General features: G+C 42.7%; 2 protein-coding genes across 3 annotated transcripts; one reads left to right on the top strand and one right to left on the bottom strand.

Annotated features, from left to right (window-relative positions):
- Window positions 1–1,784: 1,784 nt before the first annotated feature.
- On the top strand, window positions 1,785–7,773 carry RB195_001425 (uncharacterized protein; the record flags this gene model as incomplete). Its single annotated transcript, XM_064198185.1, has 13 exons — window positions 1,785–1,811; window positions 1,863–1,954; window positions 2,853–2,911; window positions 2,967–3,082; window positions 3,144–3,275; window positions 3,677–3,805; window positions 4,019–4,082; window positions 4,140–4,336; window positions 4,406–4,527; window positions 4,591–4,662; window positions 7,388–7,493; window positions 7,551–7,667; window positions 7,720–7,773. 13 exons carry the CDS (start codon window positions 1,785–1,787, stop codon window positions 7,771–7,773), a joined length of 1,287 nt encoding a protein of 428 aa, XP_064054066.1.
- Window positions 7,774–9,536: 1,763 nt separating this feature from the next.
- RB195_001424 (uncharacterized protein) lies at window positions 9,537–15,898 on the bottom strand (the record flags this gene model as incomplete). 2 transcript variants are annotated; one of them, XM_064198184.1, is made up of 11 exons in its annotated part: window positions 9,537–9,630; window positions 10,600–10,689; window positions 11,501–11,613; window positions 11,666–11,814; window positions 11,888–12,022; window positions 12,091–12,170; window positions 13,272–13,427; window positions 13,498–13,609; window positions 14,761–14,809; window positions 15,661–15,750; window positions 15,815–15,898. In XM_064198184.1, 11 exons carry the CDS (start codon window positions 15,896–15,898, stop codon window positions 9,537–9,539), a joined length of 1,152 nt encoding a protein of 383 aa, XP_064054065.1. The 2 variants fall into 2 exon arrangements, with proteins under 2 accessions (XP_064054065.1, XP_013293837.1); XM_013438383.2 differs by having other exon boundaries at window positions 11,888–12,007.
- Window positions 15,899–16,972: the final 1,074 nt, after the last annotated feature.

Below are 16,972 nucleotides of genomic sequence, written 5' to 3'. Positions count from 1 at the left end.
GGTTTAGAGACTTCGACGTCTAGCCTAAAGCTTTAAGAAGCACTCTAAGGTGTCGGCATGCACAGATAAACGGCACAACGCAGGAGAAATGAAAGAGCGCTGATAAGAAATCATGTTCTTAAAGTGTACACTATGGACGTCGAGAAAAGCAACAAGTAAATAAATAAATGTAGTTAACGATCGATCGATTAATAGAGCATCAATATTTGTATTGCGTCTATATTTAGTGATTCATCAATGATCTTCAAGGATCTCTGCAATATATTGAAAATAAGAGTTTCCGTTGCCACAAAATCATATCGAACCCTATATTCAGTACAAAGCGCGTTTAATACAAATGAAAACAAACGAAAATGAAAACAATTCAGTTGAAATTCTGCGTCGTTTTTTTTCCACAGAACATTTCAGAATGATATCACTTTAAGGTTCTCGATTTTAAAAAAATAAAAATTTCCATTGTAATAGGAGGGAGATCTTCCAATTAAAAGTCAAAGAGCATCAGATTCAGAAATTATTGCACGAATCCTAGTTGAACAACTTTGTCTTTGTAACTCACATTAAGAATAAACTATAATTTTTGAATATTTAATTTTAGCTGATATTAGTGTTAGTGGACGTTTGGCTTGTATGATTTGAAAGTAATGGGATGGTTTCTGAAAGGCGCTCGGGATTACAACCCCGCGTCCTCACTATCTTGCTCGTAAGCATATGTGTCAACAGAAGTAACACACGTAAAAGTGGGATCAAAAGACCGATCCCTCATCTCTGAAAGAATGATCACTCAGAACCCTTGCAATAATTGATTAATTTTGTCCCGCAAGTGAGTGTAAGGCTGCACGCGTTCATGAACCTCAAACGAAGTCTGAGTTGAAGCCGAACGCGTACGCGCATCCCTTTAGGGATTGATCAACGCCGTGTACTTTATGCTTCTCTTTTGTACATACCCAAAGACTTCATTCTCTTCTACAACTCTTCCCCACGTCGACACTTTAAACGTAGGTTGTTTACACAATTGTTTGGCATAGTCAACAAGTCGGTTGGTCGGATTGAGATGCATAAAATGCATCAAAGGCAGCATACCCCTAGACTAACGATGTTGGGATCTCTCTAGAAAAAGGCTTAGGGGCCTCGACTGCGAGTATAAGCGTGTGCACGCTCAATTCCTCTTAATCGTCCTGAAAAGCAAAAAACGGCCCTCCTGCGCGAATTTTGCTACGAGGCACCTTATAACGCGTCACTCTGTACGTGCACAACATTTGCAAGGGGCATAGTCAATGAAGCTTTTCCAGCAACCAAACCAAGTAAAAGGAAAACATAGGCTGCTGAGGTAACTGCATGTATGCAAATGTGGCGTTGTAACGTCCCTCGTAGGAATAAAAAATACAGGGAGGCCATCTCCCATGCCGTTTTCCAATAAGGAGGAACTAAGCGTGGTCACGTACATACCCGTAATTTACCCCCTTAACACTATCTTCCCTTGAAGAGATTCCAACATTGACGAAATGGCGTGGCGTGGTGCATTTAACATTCAAACAGAGAATATCTAACGAATAATTTTAGAAAACAAATCCCCTGCTACCGATTCTCATCAACGAAATAAGCAAAATGATTCTGCTCCTTGAGTTACTCGTGGATCGTAATCGACGATCTGTTTACGTTTTGACGGATTTCCTTACCGAGATAGCAACCTTCAAAAGTATTTAACTGTTGTTAGATTCTAAAGTAATTCTCATTGTACTAGTCGAAGCATCCTTACATGGTGGTTAGCTGCACGGCAGCGCTACATGAACGAGACAAATATCGTCGAGCAGGTTGCGTCTATCTTCTTAAATCCTCCAGACCATCGATCCAGATAGCTTCAGCCGGCGAAGGAAATGCCTGAGATGAAGACTGTGGTACTACGAATGACAAACTTACATTTGCACGCCAGTGGAGTGTTCAGCAATGTTTACAGGTAAATTGATCAGTGTTGTCCTTTCCATTCTCTTTCCAGTTAGCAAAGTGGAAACTATCCAACTGATAATGGTGTTGAAAATATTAGTTTTTTGTTTTTTCATCAGCAGAACTATCTTCCGCATAATCCTCCGAAATTGCAAATTACACAATACGGTTAAGCACAGAATGGATATGACAAAGTATGGGTAAAACATAGGAGACGATCCTGACCTGGTAGTGAAATGCAGATCCATCTACATGAGAAACTCGACCCGGAAGAAAAAGTAAATCATCGCCAGATGTGACTAAACTTAGGTGATTTTGTAAACCATATTAGGATCAAGACGACTTGAAGCTTGGTGTAGTTGCGTAAGGCCTAGGTGGGCACCACGCTGGCATAACTGCTGAGATGAGTAGAGCTAGCGAAGATCTCATCTCGATCGGAGCCGCTACGCTCCACCGAACCGCTTCGAGCGCAGCCGCTTACCCCACTTCGCCTGGCTTCAGATCTTCCTAACCCGACTATGTGTTCCAAGAAAACGCACCGCAAGGCATGAACGACACAGTGAGGCTTCCACTCCGCTTCTCAAATTTCGTCATTTTGTCCCTTGCGCTCGCTCGCATTAGTCGGTGTCGATCTGCTTTGCTCGAACGACCGCTACGTCATTTGGTTGGGGGCGACAGAGAGAAGACGAGCGCGAATCAGTAAGAGGACATGAGCGCGCGGCGGCAGACACGCGACGGTCTACCGAACCACGACAGTGTTTCCCAAGGTGAATTGGGTTACCTGCATCCTCAGCTGTAAATCGCAAATCATTTCTTCTGGCTAGGATTAGCTCATCACGCTCTGAAGTCACAGAGTTTCCTTACCCGTTTTCTCAGCCAAGAGATAAGCGTTTTAGCAGGTGTCATTCCAGAGGAACACTACTGGAGCCATCTCCGCAACGCGAAATAGCCATCAAAAAGACTTGGCCAGGTATACAGTTGCTCGAGTGCGGTCAATATAATTTATAGATCTCACTGATATTTAGAAAATCGTGAACGAAATTTTGAAATGATATTCCTAACTGGTATTGGTCGAAAAAAGCATAAAAATATTGTGCAAATGTCATTTGCATTCTCCAACAAGGGTGGTAAAAATCAAAAGGTGAGCAGTCCTATGTTGACAGTTTAGGTATATATTTACCTACTTACTATCTCCTATTTAGATCTGTGAATCGTTTGTTTTCGATTTTCTACCAGATACACTCGCTTCTATTATTAAAAAAGAAAAACTTGACATAACAGACATTAAAATTTATACTTGGCAATTATTTAATGGACTGCGTTACCTTAGTGCGGTGAGTTACATAGACATGCACCTATTTCTGAAAAAGAGGTGCTTTTTTCGCGATCCAAGTGCTGCTAGAAATGGACTAGGTATTGACAGCGAAAGATGCGATTACGAAGAGTTAGGAATTTGCAAAACCATTGCGCAGCGACAGTAATCTGCAGTTGTCAGTGCTCATGTTCACTCAGGCAACCGCAGCCGCTCACCCGTATCCTGCTCTACTCAGGATAGGGGTGAGCGGTTGTATGAGTAAGCATAGGTATCCCAGCTTTAGTTTAATACTACTACCTGGAAGGGAGTGCCCACACTGCAGCACCTCCTAAACTTCATAGGCTCGTGTCAATGTTCTTTCAGATATTTCAGTTACAATGCCATGTTCTTTAGAGGCTATATGAAGTTTTTTCATTTCAGTACCAAATAGTTCATCGCGACATTAAACCCCTGAATTTATTACTAGATCATGCAAACGGACTCTTAAAAATTGGTGATTTCGGCTCTGCTAAGGTAGTTGCAAAAGTGACCAAGTCAACAGCATATCAGGTACTTATTTATGTGTTTCAGATTATCTGTTCCTCCATATCTATTTTTACATCAATAGTACAGTAATCCTTTTTGTCCCTGGTGCCTTGAAATTCACCTTTTCAATCAATGTTACACGCATTCAGTGCTCGTTCCTCAGTGCAGTCTCCTCAAAAAAAAATGTTGCCTTTTCTTTTAACGATTTACCCTATTTATGCAGGCTTTGGATTTCAGGTTACAAGGTTCTACCGACCACCAGAGTTGCTACTAGGCTCAGAATATTATAACTGGACAGTAGGTACGCTGCTAGCTCACCGTCCACTTCACGTAAATGCTGCGTAACTCTGGATCCCAGATCTGTGGTCAGCAGCATGTGTGGTAGGCGAGATGATTCGCGGCAATGTCCTCTTTCCTGGTCGTAACAGAAAACATCAGCTGAAATTGATATTCCTGTGTATCGGGAGCCCGACAGAAGAAGACGTGAAACTGATGCGAGTCCCGACTCGAATTCTCTTCAACGGCCGAGTAGTTGTTGGCAGCGGCCTGAGCAATGTTGGGTTTTTTCTGCAATACATGTGCGCACGTACTCTGGCCGGAGCTCTCGAGATGTGAAATTTCCAGCTCTGTCCAAATGCTGATCCACAACTGCTTGCCTTACTCGAGAAAATCCTCATTTATAGGCCAAAAGATCGTTTGTGGGGCCCCGACTTGCTGAAGAGTCCAGTATTTGAATCCATTCTTCGGTACTGGTCTTTCTCTAAGTCTGGATAATAGTGTGGATAGTAGCCGAAATATTGATGTTTCAGACCGAATGCAAAAAGACAGAACGGACAGTTGATCTCAACAATTATCACTGAAGAAGATGTTAGAGAAATGTGGTAGGAACTTCTTTACGTCAGAGACAAATTAAGGCCTCATTTAAGCATATATGCGACCTAAGAAGACGTAAAAAGGGTTCCTACACGGAAGTGTATAGTCGGGTCAATACGACATGAAACATGAGTGTAGTTGATGTGCATTTGCGTACGCGCTCGAAACGGCGCTGTGGAGGCAGCAGTTGGAACCGAGGTGGGCCCGTCGCCAACTGCAGCGATGGGTGGTGCCAGCAAGGATTTCGCCGCACCCCTAGCCACTACGTTCCACCGAAGCGCCTCGAAAGAAGCCGCGTACGCAATTGCGTACGTGTTTCATGCCGTTTTGACCCTACTATAACTCATTATGTCAAAACGCCCAGGTGTCAACAGTTGTTACGTTTGTCTTTGTGGGCTCGACACATCTATCACAACGGACTCCTTTCCACTAGTTTTACTTGCATCCTATCCGCTCTCACAAACGAACGTGCACCGCAGTCTTTCGGGCAAATGTATTGAAGGGTCGAAACGACATGAAGCGCGGTGCAGTTGCGTTAGCGCCTGCGCTTGTAGCTCCGCGGTGGAGATGGCGGTTTGAATCTAGGTGGGACTATGGTGAGGATCTCCCATCGACCCTAACTGCTACGCTCCCCAGCGCCGCTTTAAGCGCAGCCGCTTACGCAACTGCACCGTGCTTCATGTCGTTTTCCCCTACCATATGTGCCTGCCCCTAAGTCAGGAAACTTCCAGGAAAAATTTCTCTTTTTGTCTTTTTCTTTTCTCTTCTTTTGGTACCAGCAGATCCTTTCAGTCTCTTCATATATGCGTTACGCGTGGAACGCAAAACTTGTCTTCGAAATGCTCAACGTTCAAGCCCGACAGGGAGTTAAATGCGCGTCACTCTTAGCAGATGTCTACAGTAGATTCGTTGAAAACGGCAGGTCGCACAGCCACACCAAATTTTTGAGCGGATGCTAGCTACTGCAGTTTTCTCCTCTTGAATCACGGTCTCCAAAAGATGTGGGAAGGAATGAACAGCTGATATCTGCACGTAACATGCAACACTTTTATGGAAAGACTAAAGTGCCCTATCTGCAGTAGAACTGGGTTATTGTTGATACATGGGCGAGTGTGGTGCAGCGATTAGAGGTTCCGCTTCCTGCACAATCGATCGGAGGTTTGATTCAGCCCCAGTGTCAACCAAGACTTCCATTCCCCAGGGGTCGATAAATTGGTACCAGACTCGTCTGGGAGGACAAAGACACTGACTTGTATAGTATATACAAGTATATATGTATATATACAAGTATACAAGTGTATAGTATGTATATATGTATAGGCCAGTTACACGTTCGTAAACTTCAAGCGATTCCGAATTGAAATGAACGTTGGGGCGCATCCCAAGCGGATTGATCAACGATAGAAACTTTATCCTTTATGGTTGACAGATAGGATACGTAGTTGAAATAATTCAAACATTGCTCACACTTAAACAGTGCACAACACAACATCCAATGGTTTATGGAAAGACAGAAGAACACTATAGTCCGGTCAAAATGACGTCACGGTGTACTTGCACAAGTAGCCGCGCTGGAGCAACTCGATCTTCGACCGCTCGCAGGCCTGCGAGCGGTCTGCTTGGGGTTTGCCAAATTTTGCGGAGTGCCTGGATCTATATTGACCGCAATTTTTCGTTTTTTTAAAATCCTTTCTGCTTTTTTTCCTGACTTTTTCCTTCTTGTTCCTTTCTCTCGTACTTTTGTTGTGTTTGCTGTATTTGCTTTTACTATAGATCAGAGTATATATATATATATATATATATATATATATATATATATATATATATATATATCCATGTGTTAATATTCTTTTTTTTTTGTTTGTAAAGGATAGGGTGGGCGAAAAACAAAAAAGGGTATTAATGTAGAAAAATACTATTTTCAACCAAATTTTAAAACAAATACAAGTAAATGAATAAATAAATAATAAATACAACTATAACAATACAGCAAATATAACAAAAAAGAAGCATAGTAGGTGAACAGATCAGAAAGAAAAGCAAAAGGAATGAAAACAAAGACTGCACCTAGCATCGATCTGGATGACGTCGCTTGGCAAAATTTGGCAAATTGTCAAGCGAACCACTCGCAGTCCGCCCGAAAGCGGTCAAAAACCAGGTTGTCTTAGTGGACCGCTCGTGTAATTGAACCGTGCTTCATGTGGTTTTGACCCGTCTATACCTGCAGTAAAACTCTCAAAGCGGCGCGGTGGACCGCAGCGGTTCGAAGAAAAAGGAGGGGCCCACGCTAGCACCGCTCATCGTTGCAGTTCGCGATGGTCTCATTGGCGCAGTGCATACGTTGACTCCAATCGCCACCTGCACTGCACCGCTTCGAGCGCAGACCCCTGTGAAGCTGCACTTTTTTTTTGTCGTTTCCACCCGACTACAGTTGCGCTCGGAGTGGCGCGGTGGAGATAGCAGTTGGAATCGAGAAGAATCATCGAGAACTGCAGCAGTAAACGGTGGTAGCAAGGGTCCTCACTCGACCCTAACCGCTGCGCTCCACCGCACCGCTTCGAGCGCTCCCGCTTACGCAAATGCATCACGTTTCATGTTGTTTTCATTCTTTTCTATTCTTCTTTACCTCCTTAAGACATCGATGTTCAGAGTGAAACATCAAGATACCTCATCTCAATTAAATGCGTAGTATTAGTCCATATACAGTTTTAGAAAGTAGAACAACTGTTCCAGGGAAGATCGAGGGAGTAATTCGAAGGTGATCGCGTTGACACGTGCCTTGAAGCAACGTCTCGATTTCGCTTGTGATGAGATTCCACATAAAGCATCAAAACCGAAGGTATACTTGATGTCTAACCATCAAAGATGGCGAAGATTAACCCTCCATTTTTTTCAGTCTAAAGCATCTCCCCAGAGTCACGACACCAAGAAACAAAGACAGGAAGCAGTCCAAAAAAATCAAACAAGTCAAGATCAAGTAAATCAAGCAGCTGGTGAACAAACTGGGTTACAGGTCCTTATTTGGCCGCAAAAAAATCCTAGACCTCCTGGAACTTTTTTTTCAGATAAAAACTGCCGCGATGAAGACTGAAACTCAAGAAGCACCAGTACGCATATAAGTCGAAGCAGAAGCAGTTTTCCAATTTTCAAAACCGAAACAAAATTATGTCATTAGAAATTCAAGTATTAAGAAAAGCTTTTTTTCACATGTGTTCTTGTCAGCCATGAACTTTCTCTCTTCTTTTTTTTTTGCGTTTCTCTTTCCAATGTTCAATGGTCAAGGAATATTAACTGCATTTCTTATCCACTCTAGATCAAAGGTAGCACTATCGCTGCCAGTGGGTAAAAAGCAGCCTTCTCGCAGGACTGCATGGAGGATAAAAGGATAAAGGATAGTGTCTGACGCTTATCAGTCCGTTCGGGATGCGCGCCCACATTCACTTCAACTCCAGATCGTTTGAGGTTTACGAACGTGTAACTGGCCTACACAACGAATTGCGGTGGCTAACCGATGTGTTTTCAGTACTTTTATCCTCCCAGACAAGTCTGGTACCATTTTATCGACTTCGGAGGGATGGAAGACTTGGCTGACAGTTGGGCGAAATAGAAACCTTCGGTAGGTCGTGTAGTCAGGGAAAACTCTTGCCGATTGCGCCACACCTGCGCTCCCATGAAGGTTGTTCAGGCGTTGTTCAGGTTGAAATTTATGTATTAGTGTTTTAATCAAACTACTACAACACCACAAAGCTTTGAGATAACAAACACAAATATAAAGGTAATCCCAACATTATTACGAAACAACCGTGCTGCTCACATGTGAAAAAGTGAACAGAAAAGTTCCGATGACATTACATCACTGAACTTGAAAGGCCAAACGCTGGTGTAAACACTACTTCCAGTTTTTGCGTTATCCCAATAATTTATAAAGTCCTACATATAAGACTGGCTCTTTCTGACGCAGCAGTATCGAGACTTCTCACAGCAAAAATGTGAGTAGTAGTGACAGCGACGGTGACCATAAATCTTCAGCAAAGAAGATCCAATGAAATCTTTCTAAAATAGAGAAGAACTCTGACCAACCCTGACTTTGTATTTCACTTTTGTGAACGAAGCGTTCTTGTCTACCATGCCGCTGCCAAAATTTGAGTAGAGTCGTCCCACGATCGTTGCACTTGAATTTGATTCTGTGACGTAACCATAACCAATATCATCGACCCCGATGATAGATAAAGAGCGTGGTATAAAGTACCGTTCGCTGTTATGGTTATTTTCGTCACATAACGACTTGTACCGTCCAAGAGTGCAGCAGACAGCGCTCTGCCCACTCTTTCATTCACTCATATTGCTGGCAACTGTTCTGCTCACCTATATTCATATAATAAACACATTCCACTGAACCACCGCTTTTGGTCTGTTCAACTAGGGTGATAAAATCCCTAAGTCTCTAGTCACCCACTATCATAACCGATATGCTTATTATTCACACAAAACCAAACCAAAAAAAAACTTAGTTTCTCGAACTGAAACACCTTAGAAACTTAGTCAGTTCATGACGCTATTCCTATTTTAGGATAGAATCAATTAATAACAACACGCTGTGAACAATTGATGTCCTTGACGAAAAGAAAAACAAACATTTATCAGAAAAGACAAAATATTCATTCTCCAAACAAATACACTTTTTCAACTACGTAGTGATAGACCCGCTGTAACTCACCAATGAGACGAGATCTGCTCCGACTGTAAACTATTGTACGAATAATAAACTAGTTCTGTATGGGAAAGCAATTATATACAAAGGGAGTTGAAGAAAACGTGATAATTATAGACTAGCCGTGAAGCCCGCATTAGTAACAGAGAAACTGAGATTGAAAAAAAGCAGTTAGTCGATGGTCATCTGTCGGTGGATCATCGCATGGCGAAGACGCTCACCATTCGTGTCGTTGTGACGATCATGAATACGATCAATCACCTCTCTAAAAAGAATATTAGTGAATCAAACCCGATTTTGTTGCTGATATTGGTCCCCAATTACTAAACCGTACTGCATTTTTGCGCTGTCACACAAATAGAAATGAAGCTACACACCAGAATATTTTTGTTTTCTTCAAATGTGAGCACTGTTTGAGTTACTTCAAATGCACATTCTATGTATCAACCATAACCCAGTTCTACTGCAGATAGGGCACTTTAGTCTTTCCATAAAAGTGTTGCATGTTACGTGCAGATATCAGCTGTTCATTCCTTCCCACATCTTTTCGAGACCGTGATTCAAGAGGAGAAAACTGCAGTAGCTAGCATCCGCTCAAAAATTTGGTGTGGCTGTGCGACCTGCTATTTTCAACGAATCTACTGTAGATATCTGCTAGTGACGCGCGCTCAACTCCCTGTCGGGCTTGAATGTTGAGCATTTCGAAGACAAATTTTGCGTTCCACGCGTAACGCATATATGAAGAGACTGAAAGGATCTGCTGGTACCAAAAAGAGAATTTTTTCATGGAAGTTTTCTGACTATGTTGGGACTTTCTGACTATGGGGCAGGCACATATGTTAGGATCAAAACCAAATGAAGCACGGTACAGTTGCGTAAGCGGCTGCGCTTAAAGCGGCGCGGTGGAGCGTAGCAGTTAGGATCGATGGGAGATCCTCACTACGCCTATCAATCGCTGCGGTTCGCGATGGTCCCACCTAGATTCCAACCGCCATCTCCACTGCGGAGCTACAAGCGCAGGCGCTTACGCAACTGCTTCATGTCGTTTTGATTTGACTATAGTTCCAGAAACTTCTTTTGAAAGTCACAGCGCACCCGTGAAGTAGCTAAATGGAACAATATCTAAAATTTAGTTACGTTAGCTTTTACTGTGCTGTTGGAACAATACAACACTTGCGCATCAACAATTTTGAAGGACACTTCAAATATACGCTGCACAGTTGCAGTAGCTTACCGTGCGTTTCTCAGTTGGTCGCCATCCAAATGTTCTAGCAAAAATGCGAATGTCTCTGCTTGGTTGTATCGGAACGCGTCGGACACGATCCTAAAAATCTGACAGTTTCCATTTAAGAAAGCTGACGGTTGGAGGATAGGCCCGTTTCCTGTTTTCCCCAGATGGACAAGTTTAACTCGTTTCATGGTCAAAGTATGTGAGTTCAAAAATTCTGCGTCGACTTCGCTTTTTTAACACTTTGTCAAATAACGTGTGCTAAGTTTTTCCTTTACTTTCAACAAATATATGAACCAAAGAAAATACCTAGTGTGCCAGCACAATTTCTTAACGTCTTCTTCGTTTTGATAAAAAGTATAAAGGATAAAGTGTCTGGCGTTGATCAGTCCGCCTGAGATGCGCCATCGCGTTCACTCCAATTAAGAGTCGTTTGAGTTTTACGAACGCGAAACTAGCCTGTGCAAGGACTATCAGGAGTTAGCCGACGTATTTTGTGGGTGTTTTTATCCTCCCAGACAACTCAAGTATCAATCTATGGATCTCGGAAGGATGAAGGGCTTGGTTGGCAGTAGAGCGAAATCGAACCTCCGATCGATCATATTGCAGCCGCAACGGCCCTCTCACCTGTTGCACTACACCACCCCATTTTGATATAAAAAGAAAATATTGAACACCAATCAAATTCTAAAAGAAAAGAATGCTGTAGAAACAGTAAAGTGGCATGGTGTAATGTACTTACTTTTGTGTTACTTATTATTGTACTTACTTATTACTTGTTATTTTACTCGAATAATTACTCAAAAGGTCTGTCATGAAGTAAAATTTCGCACAAGCGAGAAACTAGAATTATTAGATGAACAAAATAACGTGTATTGATTAGACAGTCATAGATCCATTGACTGACCTGAAGTTTTCCATGGTGAGTAAACGTTTTCTTAACTCTGGACAACAATTTTCTACGAGGAACTTCAGACGTTTACCGAATTTGTTCTCTTCCACTATGTCGCTTTGTTCATTCTGTAAATGAACAATTGTGCCGCTCCAGAACCGTATGTGGGGAAAGTATTACGTTGACAGAATTGTAGAAAGTATCAAAGAATGCCGTCCATGAGAGTCGAGCCATGGAGACCGGGTTCATTATGCACAATCTGGTACATAGGAAACGCATAGTGTCTCGATCCCTAGCTCGAAAGCATAACGACCGCCATTGTAGAAGACCTACACTCAAACTAATTTCTCACGAATGTTTTCCAAAATTTTAAATGCCAAACTGTTGAATATAATGATCAACCTATATATTCCTTTGTATTGTCGCCGATTTTATCCCAAATATGTTTGACCAGCTGGCAGTAGCCATGTCGAATTGCGAATTGAAAGCACAACGTAAGTTTCTGATTGGGCACACGTGTTTCTGAACTAGTTGAAGCTAAATGACCACAGATTACACAAGCTGCTTCGGGAAATAATAGGGAAATAAAATGCAGATTAATATACCAGTATCGAAGAATGTGTCCAAATTACTTTCTTGCAACGTGAGCCAAAAATCATAAACAGGGTGATCGGAAAGTTGCTTTCTGAAAAATGTAGTTTTTTGAATCGAAAAGAAGGAAATGAACATTTACACGAATTGAAGTTTTTTTGCTGCAAACAAAGCATCGACCTTAAAGGCATCACCCCACGAATCTGAGGTGGTACGGATTTCAGGTGGATTATTCTTATGTGGGATAGTAGATTAAGGAGAGGGGGGTAATTCCGTCCATTCCGTATACGGAGTCGTACACTATGGAGAGAACGGTGATTCCGTCCATTTCTTCCTAGTTGCCGTAAAAACCAGTCCGGAAGATGCGGCGCGAGCACACGGCTGGCGCGCTCCAGTCGAACTCGTTGTAGAAAATAGCGCGCCGAAACGTACGCAGCCGCATCTTCCAGGCCGTTTTTTACGGCAACTAGGAAGAAATGGACGGAATCACCGTTCTCTCCATAGTGTACGACTCCGTATACGAATACTCCACTTGAAATCCGTACAACCTCAGATTCGTGCGGTGATGCCTTTAAGTAATATATCATTTCTTACATAAAGGAAAAAAAAACTGCTTAGTTTTAGATTGACTTCAAAGAAGTATCAACTTTAGAACCTGTGCAACAGAAGCTGTTGGGACTATTGCTTATCATTTATGATTCATTTCTTTGACAAGGCTAATCGAAAAATACTAGCGAATCACGTGGATCAGATAATCGAATTTAGAACATATCTACACTTTGGACACGTTCGACGTAATACAATGCACGATCGATGCATAGTATTCCCTAGAATATTTTTTTTCATTTCGAAAAACGTTATACGGAGACCTTGCATCTTCGTGCACCAGATGCGTCTGTTTTACAGAAATAGGGAGCACATCTTATTTGCGTAGTGTATATTCAGGTTAAGAAGACATGAAACTCGGTGCAGTTCCGCAAACGATTGGGCTCGAAAAGGCGCAACGGAGTTGGATCGAGGTAGGACTATCGCGAACTGTGCGATCAGAGGTGCTAACTGGGGTCCCAATCGATCCTCACCGCTACGCTGCACCGCTTCGAGCGGAGCCGCTTCCGCAACTGCACCGAGCTTCAAGTCGTTCTGACTCGACTATAGATCTCAAAAGAAGACACACAAAAAAAATGGAAGAATTCACTTGAAGGTCATTCTACGATACTTATCGAAGCGGATGTCATCGTCTATCCAGTCTGTCATGGCATACAAACAGGCTAGTTGAAACTGCATCTGCGGCCAATTCGAGCATTCAGTGGCGATGAGGTGACGGGCAGACCTCCAATCATCAATCTGTATGCTGGAAAGCCAAAAATAATTAGATTATAAATATTTGCGCTACGATGTTGAAATAAACACTCGAAACTGACCTGGAAATCTTCCAAATCAAATGCTCGTAAAATGTTCGCAAATGTTCGCTTCTGTTCATGGCACGTCGTTTGAATTTTGGTTCCTTGATGAACATCTCCGCGTGCTTGTCGTCTGCAAAAATTAGTATTATTCTCCTCAAAAACATGGTGAAGAATAGATCTTGCGGCTGTGAAAGCTGCAAGATCTGTTCTTCACCGTGTTTTTTCTTTTCAAAATCAGGTCTATTGAAGTTCTTATTTGAAATAGTAGCAAGACAAAAGCCACAACTGCATGAAGAGACACAAGCCCGTTCTGCTTAATAACAGAAAAAAAAACACCATACCCAAAAATTAAAGGATTGTTCCCGAAAACAGTTATTGTATCGCTACATTTGAGTAAGAAATCACGTATCTTCTCAAGAATTTAATAACAAACAGAACTCTTCATCATGAGATTTCGCCAAAATGCGTCCTATTCGAAACTTTAAGTTTATAGTCAGGTAAAAACGACATGAAGCATGCTGCATTTGCGTGCACACTCAAAACGGCGTGGTGGAGGCAGCAAATGGGACCGATATGGGGCCTTCGCAAACTGCAGCGATGGATGGTGCCAGCAAGGGTTCCAGTACGCTCCTATCTTCTATGCTCCACCGCACCGCCTCGAGAGAAGCTGCGTGCGCAATTGCACCGTGGTTCATGTCGTTTTGACTGTACTATATGTTGTGCTGAGGCATGAGAGCGTGGCAAAGCAGATCTATTGCCTTAGGTTCAAAATGAACTAACTGAAATATAGATTATCTTAGATACAAGCTATACTTCTTCATTTCATAAAACTAACATACAGGTTTAATGAAATATCTTAATCGTTGTGACTTGCACATAGCAACACATTAATCGTAGTTCTTATGTCTGCAACTATTCATGAGAAGAGATTTCGCTTTTGCGAAGACGTTCGAAGTCCACTACGCATTAGTACTGTTTCGAGATAACGATCCTAGCGTTGTTAGTTGAGTGGGGTAGATCTAGGTACAATCCAATAATTCGGTCAAAACGACTTTAAGATGGTGTAGTTGTGCGGTTGGCATCGAGATGAGATCACTGTTAGCATCATCCGAACTGCAGCGATGAGTGGAGCTAGCGAGTGTCCTCCTAGAGTCCAGCCGCCATCTCCACCGCGTCGCTTCAGACGCTTGCCGCGTAGGCAACCGCACTGAGCTTCAGATCGTTTTGGCCCAACTATAGCACATCTGAATGCTCCCACAAATTTCGAAGAACAGAACTCACTCCATCTCCTAACCTCGCGAAGCACTTCTGCTAGAGCGGTCCGAATTCCCTAAACATGGAGACCAGATGAGCTATTTCGACCAACATTACAACTATTTCCATTGTATAGCACCACTTCAAATGTTGACACAAACGACCGCTATGCGCATTCCATGGATAGAAAAAAACAATGGTGCATTTCCTATGGTGCTTACCACGATTATCGTACCCCATGTCCATGCCTTATGACCACTTAGACACGCTTATCGCTTCAAGCAGTTCCATGATGGGTTCCCAAATATAAAGACGTCTTGCAGCGACGTGCAGAAATTCTAGCGAAGAAAAACCTTCGTATAGACTGTGTGTAGGCGTTTGTCTCAAATTTATTAGCCACCGAAACATAATGAGAATAGGGGAGGAAATATAGATATCTGTAACAAGGCTTGGCGTTTCTGTGTACACCGCTGCAAACATCAGAAAATCGAACAGCTGTCGCTACGAATCAGATGAATGATGCTCGTTGCGGCAAGAGTAACAGCTTATGGTAACAAAACAAGAGCGGCGATTTTTGAAGGACGCACATGTGAACTTTTGCAAATCTTTTCGTTGTGTAAACATTCACTTGCTCTACTTCTTAGCTTTTCTGACTGCGAATGCTTGACAGATGCTTCTCTATCAAGGGACGGTGCAAGGGAAGTGCTACTTTCTCAGGTCAGACAATTATCCGTGCTAAGCTCAACGGATGCGACGCAACCTTCCTACTACCACTGATAACGGCATTTCTGAGGCAGCTGCAGATGATCAGTGATCAAGAGATCGCGGCAAGCTTCGGAAGGTAGGTTCGTTTGTTAATAAGGATCAATCCAAAACCACACACTCCTTCGCTTCCTTAAGCACTTGTTATTTGTTTATAAATAATACCTTTTTTGCTTTTGGCGGCAATCGCAATTGGTCAATAAAATCACGTAAAGAGTATGCCACATCGGAAATGCGGCGCCACCGAATATTTGTCTAAAAATATTTTCGACAACAGTCATAGTCACACAAGAAAGCTATGACTCAATCAAACAATCACCTTAAAGAGCAGCAGTGCAATTGAACGAGCGGAAAGATAAGTGAGCGATCTTGGCTGATCGTCTGACTCTGACGCCACTAGCATACTGGAATTGAAGATGATTTTCAAGAACATGACTCAAATAAAGCGACAAAAACGAAGAGTGAAGAAAGATTCTTTTTCCAGAACAAGTAATAAAGTCAGCCAAAAATAAAGATACATTACTAACTGATGGAATTGTAAAAATTCTAGAAGGTTGTCTCGTCTTCAATGCTATTGCTGTGTTCGTGGTAATCGTTGAAGTTTTGGAGCGCGTGTTGGCCTATACAGTGACTTGCAGGGGCCAGCCGACCATCAAGTCAGTGTTCTTATCCTTCCAGACAAGTCTGGTACCAATTTATCGACACCGAAAGGATGAAAAGCTTAGTTGGCACTACAGCGGTTTTGAACCATCGACCGTGTGACTACCGCGGACCTCTAATCGACTTCATTTCCATACAAGCTCGTTTGATCAGAGTATCCAAGTCATGCGGGCCTTCGGTGGAAGTGATGGGCGGAGCCTAAGGATGGACAGTGCGCCTGGACAGGCGATCGCTGCTGCAGGCACACACAGCAGCCAATTCGCTCGGGTTTCTGCTGAGCGCCCCCAAACCATGATCTGCACCCGATCGGTGTGAGTTGAGTTAGCTGACACGTGGTTACGATAGAAAAGACTTAGGAGCGCGGTCTTGTGATGTGCGTATTTCGAAATGAAAGATTAGTGTTAATTAGGATGGAGAGATGAGCTGTAGCCGACTTTGCTACAGTCGTTCGAAAGATAGAGTGATAAGATCCAACTGAAACATGCCTGAGCAGGCCGAAAAATGAACGGATAGCAAAGAAAGACGGAGGCAAGTGGTGAGTAAATAACCGGAGCAGCATCGGTGCACCGCCAGCTCAAAATATATTAAGGGCGAAACCGAAGTATAAATAGCAGCAATAGACAAACAGCACTGAATAAGGTGATAGAAAGAAAGTTAGGTGATCATATGGACTGGAGGGAATAATGAGGAGCGGATACATGAATACGACAAAAAAAGAGCAGAAGGAAGATAAATTATAAGTAAATGAAGGTGAGACATACGCGGACAACCAGTGTGGGGCAGAGGCCCAGACAAAGGTAGAAAATGGGCAAATGAA

Source organism: Necator americanus, chromosome IV (assembly GCF_031761385.1).
Source record: "Necator americanus strain Aroian chromosome IV, whole genome shotgun sequence".
NCBI classification, from domain to species: Eukaryota; Metazoa; Nematoda; class Chromadorea; order Rhabditida; family Ancylostomatidae; genus Necator; species Necator americanus.
This window is presented reverse-complemented; position numbering and strand designations above follow the sequence as displayed.